The 14,036-nt window shown below is 39.2% G+C and overlaps 1 protein-coding gene across 1 annotated transcript; it reads right to left on the bottom strand.

Moving 5' to 3' along the window:
- Positions 1-3,399: 3,399 nt before the first annotated feature.
- On the bottom strand, positions 3,400-4,050 carry LOC131172025 (probable 60S ribosomal protein L14). The gene is made up of 3 exons (XM_058132971.1): positions 3,922-4,050; positions 3,630-3,703; positions 3,400-3,544 (listed from the first exon to the last, which is right to left on the bottom strand). The coding sequence occupies exons 1-3, from the start codon at positions 4,048-4,050 to the stop codon at positions 3,400-3,402; spliced, it is 348 nt and encodes a 115-aa protein (XP_057988954.1).
- Between the last annotated feature and the right edge of the window lie 9,986 nt (positions 4,051-14,036).

The following is a 14,036-nucleotide window of genomic DNA, read 5'->3' on the forward strand; positions in this document are numbered from 1 at the left end:
TCATATTTTATTAAATATACACGTCGAGTTTTATATAAAATTAATTGAAATTTATATAATGAATGTAATAATTTAAATACAAATCTATGATATAATAATTGTTAAGTTTAATTTTATAGTCACAACATTTTATATTTAAATAGTACATATTTTTTTACACGTGTTAAAACGATCAAAAGTGCTTGTATTTATTATAATATTTATTTAATATTATATTAACACATGTTTAATATGTAAATGTATTTGTTAAAAAGGTGTGGAAATTTGATTTTTTTTTTCTATAAAAAGAGAAATTTGAATACTTTTGAAGTGTGAAATGAATATGTTTATTATTATTATTATTATTTTAATAATTATTAATTAACCAAATTATGGATTTTTTCTAAAAAAATATAACTTTTATTTATTCATTTATTTATTTTACATACAAATTTTAAATTTGAATTTGTACATATGAGGTATCTATAATCTATAGAAATTACTATATTTTTTGCAACATCTTAAATTTTAATTAAAATAATAGAAATTAAATGTGAAATGCTACATAAGTATATTTTATTTAATTTTATTTATAATATTTTTTAACATTATTAAAAAATATTATATATTTTTTTATGCGAAGAAATTTTATTTTTTTAAATTAATATTTTTTTGTGTCACAAAGGGTTTTGTGGTCTCCGGACAATTCTCACTGAAGTGGAAAGTGAGGAGTCGCCACTTTAATTTTGACAAAAATTAAAGAAACCATTTATTGCTTTAGAAAGAATTCGACCACTTTAAAAATAGAGATTCTGGGTTCGGAATCCGTATACGTGTGAGAAAGGTGTTAGGCACCCCAGATCGTCCCTCGATGAGGGGAAGTAGATTTAAGAGTATGCTCTTTATAACTTAAGATCGATAATATTGTTAGAGTTTAAATTACTATGTTGGTTCTCACATTCATTATAGGAACGCTTGATATTTTACTTTTCGGGGTTGTCCCAAGAACATAAGTAAATGAGACAATCCTGAAGTGAGTTGATTATGATCATTTGATTTATTAAATAAATATATTATATTCTATTATATTCCTCCCTCTACGAAATTAGGACTCTAATCTCGAAGAGGTGTTATTTGGTCCCTAGAGGTTTACAATGAGTGAGGAGGACTTTCGGCTCACACATTATTCATCTCGTCATTAGTATCCAAATAATTGAGAGTATGGTGTATATGTAGTGAATTTTTTTATACTTGAACCAATATAAGTATAGATTCTCGTCCTTTTTAATTATGACTCTAATTCAAAAGGAATGTGTTTATTAAAACCTAGAGAGTTCTCTTCATCAATGAGGATTTTCAGTTAATGAAGAAAAGTGCATAATCAACCGTAAAATCTTTACCCATATTGATTGACGAATTTGCAATTTGGAGATTGAGTTGTGCGAGCTTAAATTATAGAATTCGAGGAAGGACTCTCCCTCTAAAAAATATAATCTAAGGAAGGACTCTCCCTTATGCGCGTAAGGACTCTAAGAAGGGCTCTCCATTGGATCCCAGCTATAAGAAAACTTTGGGTGTAAAATTTAGGGTTCGTGGAAGGACTCTCCCGTAAACCTAGCATTCAAATTTATTTGTAAAAGTTTTTTTTAAAGAGACGTGAAGATGCTTTTCGTAAATAAGAAAATGAGGTTTAAGGAAAGTACTATCTCCTGAGCTCTTATATTTTATTAAGAGTGGTTTTATAAAGGATGTAAAAAAAACTTTCATAAGTATGAAAGGGAGTTCAAGGAAAGGACTCTCTCCAGAACTCCCAACATTTTGTAAGGAGTGATTTTTATGAAAGACGTAAAAATTGTAGGGGTCCAAAGAAAAGACTCTCTCCCGAACTCCCTTATTTTGTAAAGAGAATAGTTTTTCTAAAAGGCGATTGTGAGGGTTCAAGGAAAGGACTCTCTCCCGAACTCCTAATGTTTTATAAAGAGAATAGTTTTTATAAAAGACAATTGTGGGGATTCAAGGAAATGACTCTCTTCCAAACTCCAATATCTTATATAAGGATATTGTAGTTTTTCTCAGACTCTTGTTATTTTTCGATCCATAAAATGACATAAATGCTATAAAACAAAAAAATGCACTATTTCTTAACTCTATATTATGTATGATAACTATACCTGTTATTTCCGATCTCCCAGATTTGCTAACCGTGTAGTGCCCAAACTCATTCTAACACACCCTGCTTTTATTATTGCCGATCTCTTGCAGTCACATCCGAACTTTAACTACTACTTATTATTTCATCTGAACTCGAACCATTATTCCTAAAGTGTTTCGGAATAAGAAACATATGCTTCGGAATAAGAAACATACTTTTAATATAAAGTAAAATGATAAAAATGATACTTTCTAGTACCACAACAGCATAACAATAATATTTACAAAACCGGCATAAATTAATGTTAACCTTATTCCCCTAAGAGTTCGGCATGACTAAATATTTATAGAACCCTGATTCTAGCTTATGTAACATTGTGGATGTGACTTCATCCTCTTAAAAGAAACATGTGGACGTCAAGAGTTTTACCTGTAAAGGGACTCCAGCAATGATGGGGTCAGTGAACCCTGACAATGAGGCTTAGAAACAGAACTGAAGCAATATTAGGATGAAGTGACAGGTCAAGGTATTTTGGAGGAAATAAGTTATTTGATGCTGATGCTACGATGGGGATTCTTTAGAAAATTGACGTTTCTAAAGCCTCCTCCTTATATTCTTTCAACTCTTTTTTTGGGAAAGGACCCCTTCAACAGTGGAGATTTTGGGCATTTAACGGGAACGGGGGCCTTAAAATGGAGGGTCAGGATTCAAGATTAAAAGATGAAGGGTCTAGATTTAGAAGGACCAAATCCAAGGGTCAATAATTAAAGAGACCAAGAATTGAGGGATGAGATTTAGTTCAGGACTCTTTTATCCTTTTCTCTCCAATCCAATGGTTGGGAATTCTGCCTTACGGAACAGATCCAAGGGTTGGGAATGAAAGGTGCCAAATCTGTTTATTACTTTAATCCAATGGCCTAGGATCTGTCCTTCCTAATGAGATCAAGGGTACAGATTGGAGCATACTAGAATGCTTTAACTACCTCAGATCCGATGGTTTAGATTCATCCTTACAAAATGGGGTGGATGGTGGAGATTGAATCGTACTCCAAATGCTTTAACAAACTTAAATCTGATGGTGGGAGAGTTGATCTCGTAAATCAAAGATCATGATTCAAAGTAACTCCTGAAGTTTTGATTTTCCCCAACCCTCCGATCTCTATTGGCTATCTTCTCGATCTTTTAATCTTGTTCCCCTTTGATTGATGTCTCAATAGTTGCTTATCTGAAAACATACTCGCCCGATCTCTGTTCCTTCCCCTTTACCTCTAATCTCTTATTGTCCTTCTGATCTCTTTTCTATCCGTTCTCTCCATCTGGTCTCTATCAGTGCGTATCGAATATCGGGAAAGCATTAAATTTTTCATCAATCGATGTGCCGCTTCGAGTTCCGCGAGCATTAAATGCTCGGGCCTATATACACCAAGGGGAAAGGCCCTAATTTGCACATTTCCACTTTCCCTTTCTGGTCAATCTCTGACGTGTTCTATCTCCATACCTTGTCTTTTCGGCATCGATTTTCATCATGACAGCCATTTTGATCTTTCTCTGACAACTTCTTTTGTCTTTCACCTGAAAATGGACGACAGAGATGGTCAGAGAGTTACGAGAACATCATCCGGTGAAGGTAAGGAAACCGGGCCTAACAGCCGATCTGGGACTGAATCAACCATCGTTCTGATCTCTAGTCAGCCTGCCGATCCGAGCTAGAAACCGATCTTGAGCAAGGGGACTGCTAATTTCAATCTTGATATCGGTGACCGTCTCTTAAAGTTCATTTGGCTCCTAACCATCTCAGGGGCCCCAACTAGAGCTCGATTCTGGTCAGTGACATCGGCAGTGACAACAAGCTTTTCGTAGTCTTTACCATAGTTGACAAGAGCTCCCCTCCCGATCTCCACATATCTCTTAAACAACATATTGAGATTAGGAGGTGTCCGAACTGTGGAAGCAAAATGGGTAGAATATAGGAAGAATAGAATGTAGATACATTTATAATTGATGATCGGGCCAGGAAAGACTCGCCCAATGGTGTAATCTAATCTTTTGGAATGAAATGGATTTATTTTTTATTTATCTATTATTTTTTATTTTATTTTTGCACCGCTCTTATTATTCTTCTGATCCCTCTTCTATCCGATCTCTTGTCATGTCTGTTAGTAGTATGCCCTAGAGCATATCATTTAGTATATATCTTGTACATGTTTTATTAATAAAAAGGCATTTTCACTTTTCCGTTTACATAATATATTTATGTGTAATAGAAAAGGTCCATTGATATTTTGTTAGAAATTCTATTATTAAGTTGTTAAGAATATGAGTGACAGTATTTCTAGTACAAAGTATCATAAATAGGTTTACAATCAAGGATACTTCATAATATGGACATGACTTATCCAGAAAGATTGTATTCATGTTTGTTCCCAAGTTATTTATATGAGATATAAATAAGATGGAATGGTGAGTCTCATGCCATATGACAAACATGATAGGCACTTATAAATGATAAGTAGGCCGAACCAGTGACAAATATGACAAGCACATAGAGTTTACTCTTATCAATGTTTTGTCATAAATCATATCAGTGCATATAATATTTAGACCTAAGATAGCACAGTTATCTTGTATATAGGTAGTTAGAGTTTGATACTGCTTTTATACTTGTACTGTGTATGGGTATATGGGCATGTGTTGGCTCCTACTAGTTATATATGGAGGTAGGTGTTGATCAAGATAGAATCTGTTACTCTAAGTAAATAGAGATAAAATCCTATGTTCATTTAATTGTTCTTGATGTTTCAAGTTCCTGGCCAGGACAGATAGATTTAATCAGAAAAGATTTTTTGATGAGAAAATCTTTTTAATCAAGAACTGGAATTAAAAGAGAACATAATATTCATAGCAAATGGAGTTTAACATAAACCATGACTCCAGCTTGAGTTGGGATTTTGTAACAGAGAGATTCTAGTGCATGGTAACATATGATTATAGGTTCATTTAAGGTAAACCTTATTACTAATTTGGTGGCCATGGCATGCTATGCCAGGTGTTAACCATGGTCTATGAGGTGCATAAAATAATTTAGAAAAATCATTTATGGTAAGAAAGAGTTCTGATAATATTAAGAGTTGATATCATATCTCATTGCCAATTAGTGATGAGCCTAGTAAGTCACACATATACACAAGTTATCACCTAATTAAATATGATTTAATTAATTAATTGTCGACACCATATTTTGGCCGATCCCTAGAATCAATAAAAAATTCTTTTTTTGAACAGCTAATCACGTTTCCAGTCCCTCTTTGATAGGCGGTCACATTTCCGATCTCTCCTCACAGAGAATTGAATCAATGCTAAGTCCTCACATTCATTAAAGCCTCGCCGATCTCTCAAAATCATTTTACCGACCTCTCAAACCCGATGTCGGATTCCCGGACCTGTCAAGAATATTCCTGATCTCTGTTGATAAATGAAATGAACTGGCACTAGATCTTTTCCTACCAGTTTTATTGCCGACCTCCTTTCCGAAAGTTTAAGAGCTAAAGTTTTGGTTCGATTCCGATCTTAAGTGTTCGAGTTAAATTTTCAGTCAAGTTCTGTTCAGCATTTCTTCCCTACCGATCTCATGTTCAAAGTGCTTTCCGGTCTCTCATACTTAGATTAATAATCACATTTAGTTTTTGTTTTGCTGTGCTCATACAATCAAATACTCAGACAAACAATGGTTTAAAATTTTCCGATCACAATCATTCATTGAACAAAAGGCATTTCATTTCATGTCATAATTTGTACAAGTTATTCGGCTGGGGGATCACCCCCAGCCTGATCTACATTTGGATCACTCCCTCTCTCCCTCTCACCCTCGGCTACATCCTCCTGTCTTCATCATTGTCCTCGGGAGCCACATCGGCCATCCAAGAAAAGTCTTCTTAGGTAACACTCCTGGAGTGCGGCCAAGAGATCCTTGTGAGCCTTCACATAGGCCTCGGCTATTCCCGTCACCATCTCCTCATCCCTCTCCTTAAGCTCCTTGTCTTTCTCCTTAAGCTCCTTATCCTTCGCCTCAAGTTCCTCTATAAGTTGAGCGACTGGCGAACCGTTGGCGTGAAGCACTGGACTTCCTTAAGAGCACGGTCCCTCTCATCCAAAGCATGATTCTGTTCGCCAACCGGTCTTCATGGAGCTTTGCGTCCCTCGACTTGAGATATATAATCCGGCGGATGAGAGTTGGGATCGGAGAGAATCCACCTCCTGATTTTTCTTCCCGATCTCCTTACCCGGTAGAATCCTTTCGGATCATGGTCCGGTTCACGGACACTCCACGTTTAAGCTCATGGTCCGAGTCAATATGTCGTCGAGACCGTGCAGGATAACTGTCGATCCTCTGAAAGAAGATGGTAGACCCGGGACTTTGGCGAAATCGAGTTCTCCTTGGATCGGTTATTCCTCAAGCGATCGATCGGTGCTTGGCGCCCAGAAGAGGTCCTCCCGAAGCTTGAGTAGGCCCCCTTCCCTGCTTGGAACAAGCTGCAGAGTCGGAGGCTGCTCCTGCGATCTAGGAGGAGATCGGGTAGCTTCGGTGGTCGCGGACCGAAGGTTGGGAGGATCTCTTTGTATCTCCCAGTTCGTGGCCAGGCGTTTGGAGTCATTAGAGCGCTTTATCTCCTTTATCTTCCGGGAGATCTCTCTCTCCTTCTTCCGTTTCCTTGAACCCTCACCACCCGCCATAACTGCACAAAGAAAAGGTTAGTGAGATCACTAAGGTCGTGAGAATTGAGATATAGAAAATACCGATGCTGAGGTTAGAGAGAGGAAGTTCGCGGTCTTGGCGATGGCGGTGAAACAGTCAATGGTGCGGCTCGGCGATCCACAGAATCCAAACAAGAATACTTTTTAGTGGCAGCCTCACTCTTCAGATCCATCACTATCAAACTTTCCTCTTCGCTCAGGGTAATATGGTTCGGAAGCAAGGGTCCCTGGTACCACCAGCTGCGGGGGAAGTCCTCAAAGCGGCTCGGATCTTTGCTCCTCACAATGAAGAAACGATTCTTCCAGTTCTTAAGAGACGAGGCGGTCGGAAAGAGCCATAGCGAGGCTTCGCCTGAAAGAACCAGTGGTCATCGTCCTTTCGGCGAGATAGCCGGTGCAACTCGGCGAACACCTTAGCCGTAGGTCTGATTCCCTTAGCTCGGCATAGACCTCGGAAAGCAACCAAGATCCGCCACGAGTTGGGGTGGATTTGAACAATGGATATTCGGTGAAATTTTAGGACCTCCTTATAGAAATCGGCTAGAGGGAACCTCAGACCGGCCTTTAACTGTTCTTCGTACACCATGACCATGTCATCCTCTTCAAAAGAATGATCGACACGAAGATCGCCATGGCACTTGATCAGCTCATATGAATCAGGACAAATGTTGTATTCTTGAACAAACGATTGCAGATCGGATTCCCGAAGAACCGATGGAAGCTCGTCTATAGGAAGGGTCTCTCTCCTTGAAGAAGGGCGCGTACGCCTTAATGGTACGACAGGCCAGGCACAGGCGAGACCCTAAGAGGTCCAGTTGCGCTGGCTGCCTCTTCTTCATCAGAAGATGACCTAGAGAACTCAATGGTAGGAGGGCTCGCGCTCTCGACCTTGGCACCGCTCATTTTCAAAAGAAACAAAGAACTTAAACAAAAAGAAGATCAAAGTCCTTACAGTCTAATCGGCGTCGGGCGGAGAAAATGAGAGAACTTGAAGCTATGAGCGGAGCGAAAATGAAATGAGAAAACAAGCGGCTAACCCTCCCTATTTATACTAGTCCGAGCATTTAATGCTCGCGAGGTTCTAGGCGGCACATCGATTGGTGAGACTCGACAGCTGTTCTGACACTTCTCTCAAATATCCGAATGTTCAGAGATCGGTTAATTGGAGATCGGCATAATAAGTTAAATATTTTGAATAAAGGATCAGTCAAGTGTCATTCAAGTAAAGAACCAAATCGGATAACCACCTTAGAGATCGGAAAATAATCAATGCAAAAATAATAAGATGATAACTGCAAAATAAAGTCTTTATTTGCAAAAGATCGGATTACATCATTTGGGCGATCTCGAGGGATCGGATTACAATAAAGGACAGACTACATCATTTGGGTGATCTCTAGAGATCTGATTACATTGACAGACTACATCATTTGGGCGATCTCTAGAGATCGGATTACACTAACATTGGATCACATCATTTCTGTGATCTCTAGAGACCGGTGAAAAATCCTATCTGAAGAGGCTGATCTAAGGATCAGTTTATAACTTATCCCAAGGATACTCCCAGGAGATCCATGGATCAGTTTATAACTAATTCCAAGGATACTCCCAGGTGTTCCAAGGATCAGTTTATAACTGATCCCAAGGATATTGCCGACCGGATGCTTCATCCGCTGTCGGAACACCCAATGTGGATCAGGATCGCTGTCGGAACACTCAATGTGATGAGAAGCCGAATGAACTCAGTTGAGCAACTCGAGATCGGTACAACCGAAGCCCGCAATACGGATCGGTCAAATCCAGTTCTCTCACCATCGTCAATTAGGACCATCCAATCTGCAGGATCGTAAATTTTTCACGAGGAAAAGGGAATTCCATCGGAAGAGGATCAAAACCACGATTGTAGCGGAACTTTCCGGGCAGCTAGAACCAAGATACAAGGAGAAAGAGAGAAAAATCGAATGAAGGATATGCCACTATCAACGAGGTATATATAGGGAAAATGGGCATTTAATGCGGAAAGCAGCGGGCCGCAAAATCGAGATGTAATTAATGCTTGAACCGAATCCGGTGATCCAGGGATAAAAGGGCTCGGGTGATAGGAGATCAGCATGAGAGATCGGAATAGGAGCTAGGGGAGGGGTCGGAAGACAAAAAGAATTAGAGAAATTCCAATAACCTTCGTCGAGAATCGGAGCCGAGGTAGTTAAAGCGTGGCGACGAGATCTCCACCGCACGCCTAAGAATCGCCAATCTTGCGGTGCCGGTGTATGTCATGACATCCTGTACATCCCAATCTCCACCGTTGATCTCACTTGTAAGGATGAATCCGGAGCCCTTGGATCAAAGAGAAGATGATAATACCGGCGTTTTTCACTCTCGGCCCTCGGTCGTTCGGACAAGAGGATTCAAGACCGTCGGATTAAAAGAGGAAAAGGACAAATACTTTGAGAAGTGATCTCGACCATTCGTTTTGATTCTCTTTAATTCTGAACATCCGATCATGTACTTCAAAATCCGACCCTCCATCTCCTCAAAATGAATCTTGACCCTTCATGGGGAGCACCCGATTCTATAAATACCGCATGAAAAAGCGTTCAAGGGGACACAAAAATATAGGCAAGAGGTGCTATTATCGTGGAGGAACTCAAACTTCATTCGATTTGTTACTCTGCTGTTTTGTAGTGATTAAAAATACTTTTGAAACTAGTTTTTGAGTGTTTTCTTGAAAAGATTTTGTATATTGGAAATCTACATTTCCAGTTTGTTCATTATCTGGTCCTACTCTCATCATCTCTGCTTTCCTTTCCGCTGTTCAAGCTCAACTTCCTTTCACCTGGTTCTTACCCGGTTACCTTTTAGCTAAAGCATTTCTCGGTTTCACGATGACATCAACTCTCGGTGATCAATCCGCCATCTTCATCACTGTTTACCACTTCACGATTATTTCCATATATTTGGCTCCTCACGGTAAGAGTTCACACTCATTACGTTTGTTTCTGCACTTCCTTTGTTCTTCATACATCTGCAACTTTCTTCAAGGGTATTTTGTACAAGAGAACCCAAGAGAAAATATTGTTATAAGAGTTCATGCTACTGTTTTATTAAGTGTCCACGTTTATTTCCCGCATTTTACTTGTTCTTCTTACATCTAGACCATTTCTGCACAAGCGATCCTAAAGAAAGTCACTCTCAAATCATTTTTTTTTAGTGATCAGTTCATTTTATTGATCTCCGTAATTTCTGAAAACCAGTTTTTTAACTCTTTGTAGTATGTAAATGGTTGGGTAAACGTAGGTAGCTGCAACTTAGAAGTCTCCTTTAAAAAGAGGACTGAATAACACGTCGGAAGATAGCCGAACTATTAGGCCGACGTAATGCGACAATTCGACAAAGATGTCATGAAATGGAATAAGACCAAAGTAAGCGAAGCAGTGGATCGGTCATTAATAGATATTGGTAAAATGACTACATGAAAAGGTCAGTGAATCAAGTCTAGTGTTCCCCGTTCAGCCACAGGATATCCATAAACCTTATCCCCGGCATTTTTGAAGGTCAGAATTCTTAGTTTTAGGTTCTTAAGACCCGTAGCTGTGGTTAAATTTTTAAAGGTCGGAAAAGTCTTTGTCCGAGTCTCATCAAAATAGAAGGGGTCGGAAGAGTCCTTATCCTATCCTTGCCTAAAAGTTTTAAGTCAACTCTTAAAGGAGATCGGAGGAGGGTTCTTATCCGGTCTCCCTTCAAAATTTTGATAAACATTAAGTAGGGATTGGAAGAGAGTTCTTATCCGGTCTCAACTCAAAACATTAACGAATAACTCTAAAGGAGATCGGAGGAGGGTTCTTATCCGGTCTCCTCTCAAAATTTTAATAAATAACTTAAAAGAGATCGGAGGAGGATTCTTATCCGGTCTCCCTTCAAAATTTTAATAAACATTAAATAAGGATCGGAGGAGAGTTCTTATCCGGTCTCCACCTCAAATTTTAATAAACATCTGAAAGAGATCGGAGGAGAGTTCTTATCCGGTCTCATCCTCCAAACTTTAAATAAATAACTTAAAAGAGACCGGAGGAGGGTTCTTATCCGGTCTCCCCTCAAAATTTTAATGAACAACTTAAAAAAGATCGGAGGAGAGTTCTTATCCGATTCTCACACCCGTTCACTAAGGTTGTCTCATTTACTTATGTATCTGGGTGATCCAAATTTAGTGAAAAATCAAACATTCCTTCTACCAAAAGGATTAACATTGCCGCCTAAGCCCTTCTAACTAATTTGTAAAGGACGCAGAATTAAATCTACTTACCCTTATTAAGGGACGAGGTGGGGTGCCTAACACCTTCCCCACCCGTTTACGGACCCCGAACTTAGAATCTCTGTTTTAAAGTGGTTTCATTTTTAATTTAACTTCTCAAATGGTTTTCTTTAGTTTCCCTCAAAACTAAGGTGGCGACTCCTCACTCTTTCCCACTTCGGTGAGTGATCGTCCGGGCAACCGCAAAATCCCATTGCGACATTAATTAAAGATTTTAATTAATTAATTAAATAGGTTTGGTTTGTAATTAGATTGCAAAGTCCCTAGCATGACTTGAAACCAAATCTAGATTATTGGATGTATAGTATAAGTTAAATTTATATTTAAAGTGTTTAAATATGAATTTAATTAATGAGAAATTAATTAATAGAGATTAATTAATTAATTTATATTTGATATAAATTGATTAGAAGAAGAAAAATAATTATTTTAGTTAAGAACTCAAAATTAAGACACAGGGGCATTTTGGTTATTTCACAGGGTGACATATGACACCATGAGATGGTGACACATGGCATTACACATAAGCTTGCCAAATGTCTTTTAATCATGTAAGATGATTAAAATTAAGATTAAATATAGGTTTGACACTTGGCACAATGTGATTGGGTCAATTAAACCTAAAACCAATCAGAGGGTGACATGTGGCAAGGGTTTAATGTGTTGACTTAGCTATATAAGTGATGTTATGAAAAGAAACTTACACAACCAGCAGCTCCTCATCCTTGGTGCCGCCACCCAAGAGTCTCCCTTCTCTTTCTCTTCATCTCTCATCTATTCCAAGATATTAGCAAGCAATCTCTTGAATTAAAAATACTAGAAATCGTTTCTAGTGTCCTGTTTACATCTTTAATCTCTTAAAAGGCAGAACTTGATTTTCTAAATAATAGAAAAAGCTTTAGAAGCTGTTCAAGGACTGCCATAGGTGTTCTTGGTGTGGACAAGCTAGAGGGACAATATCTGGTGTCTTGAAGACGAATCTCAAAGGCGCAAACACACTACACTGCATCAAGATGTTAGTGTGTTTATTCTTGATTTAATCTAGGGTTCTAAAATTAATTTGATTAATTTTAAAATCTTAAATGGAAAATAAAGATCCAAAAACATATTAAAAGAGTTTTAATATGTTGTTTATCATTGAAATCAAATAGATAAAAATAAATCTTGCATGATGCATGTGACCCTAGGTGAAAATTTTTTGAATTCAATGGTATAAACTTGTGTTTCTCACTCTTTCGCTCCTTCAATGTCCTTACAATCGATCTCTTTCATTCGATCCCTCTCCCTCCAGTTTCTTTTAGTGCACATAAAAATTGAGATAACATTAAATTTTTTTGCTAATCGATGCGCCACCTAGGGTCTTGCGAGCATTTAATGCTTGGGCTTGTATCAATAGGGGAGGGGGCTCAAGTCATTTTTCACTTTTGCTCTCTTCATTCCCCTTAAGGTTCTTGACGATTTCTCTCTAAAAGCTTTTCCGGCGCTGATTTAGACCTAGGTAATAGCTTTGATCTTTTTTTCAGTCACTTTCTATCTTTATCGCCTGAAAATGAGCGGCACCGACTATCAGGGAGTTGCAAGCCCACCTTCCGTTCATGTTTCTTGGACCTCCGAAAAAGGCAAGGAGGTTGGACCGAGCAGGCGATCTGAAGTTGTTGCGGCTATAATTCTGACCTCTAGCCGGCCTACTGAGTTGAGCCAACAGCAGGCTCCGGTAGTGAGGAGGGAGAATCTATTCGTGGACGAACTCCCCTCATCCCTTGGGTTATCCGATCTCTAACAAATAAGCCAGGAGTTCAACCTTCCAATCGACGCATTCAAACTCATTCGTTGTCATGGGGATCTTTGAGCTGATCATTTCTTTGAGGAGGGAGATCTGATCATGGTATATGAGGAACAGTTGAAGGCTGGGCTTCAGTTTCCTCTCGAGTAATTTTACAAGGATGTCTTGAGGTACCACCGAGTATGCGTCGCCCAAGTACATTCGAACTCCTGGTGAACACTGGTGGCCTTCAGAGTGTTATGCCGAGCTAAAGGCCTTGAGCCTACAGTAAAGGTTTTTGCCGAACTACACTGGCTTGCAAGACAAAAGAATGACGAATATTGGTTTTTCTAGGCGAAGCCGAATTGTGGGCTCTTCACCGATCTTCCCTCCTCACTAAAAAATTGGAAAAGATTGATTCTTCATCTTGCAGAGTAGAGATCCCCGTGGCTTCGAACGGGTTCCATGAAGTTGGAATTACTTGACCATGAGGCTCAAAAAGAAGATCGCCTTAAATGATATCGAGGATGCCATGGTGAAGGAACTAAAAAGCCAGGCGATCACCTGCAGATACTCATGCTCAGATGTGATCATGGCCGAACTGAAATATTGGTTGATGAATGTGATCGCCCGCGAGAACACCGCACTATAACTCTCTAACCTCAGCCCCGGGATGGGTAAAACCCAGATCTTTGGTCTTTTAGTTCTAGTGAACTCACTAACTTATTTTTCTTTGCAGACATGGTGAGAGGCGACGCTGAGAAGGAAGCTCGAAAGTGGAAGAAGGAACCCGCCAGGAAGGTGCTGGAAATGAAAGAGGCTACTGTCGCTGCTGAGGCCCTGAAATGGGCTTACGTGGAAGTGACAAGCTCCCCAGTCCAAACTCAAGAGCAACCAATTCAGGAAATGCCGATCCCAGTTGTGGAGTGTCCCACTCAACCTACCGAACCCCCTTTCCAATCTTTGGTCACATCCGTTTCGGAGGGCGGATCTTCAATGCAGGCGGTCCCGTCTGAGCGACCATTCTCCCAAGGTGCTCAAATATTACTTCAATCACTGGAGAGGAACAGGTCGGTGTG

The sequence above is a fragment of the Hevea brasiliensis genome, chromosome 13 (assembly GCF_030052815.1).
Source record: "Hevea brasiliensis isolate MT/VB/25A 57/8 chromosome 13, ASM3005281v1, whole genome shotgun sequence".
In the NCBI taxonomy this organism is placed as follows: Eukaryota; Viridiplantae; Streptophyta; class Magnoliopsida; order Malpighiales; family Euphorbiaceae; genus Hevea; species Hevea brasiliensis.

Bases quoted from the DNA above. Each gene is read 5' to 3' on its own strand.
- LOC131172025 (XM_058132971.1), bottom strand. From the start codon at position 4,050: ATGTTGTTTAAGAGATATGTGGAGATCGGGAGGGGAGCTCTTGTCAAC. The intron at 3,704-3,921 runs GTTAGGAGCCAA...GTCCATTTTCAG, and splicing joins TAGTTGGGGCCCCTGAGATG to GTGAAAGACAAAAGAAGTTG. The intron at 3,545-3,629 runs GTATGGAGATAG...TGGTGTATATAG, and splicing joins ATCGATGCCGAAAAGACAAG to GCCCGAGCATTTAATGCTCG.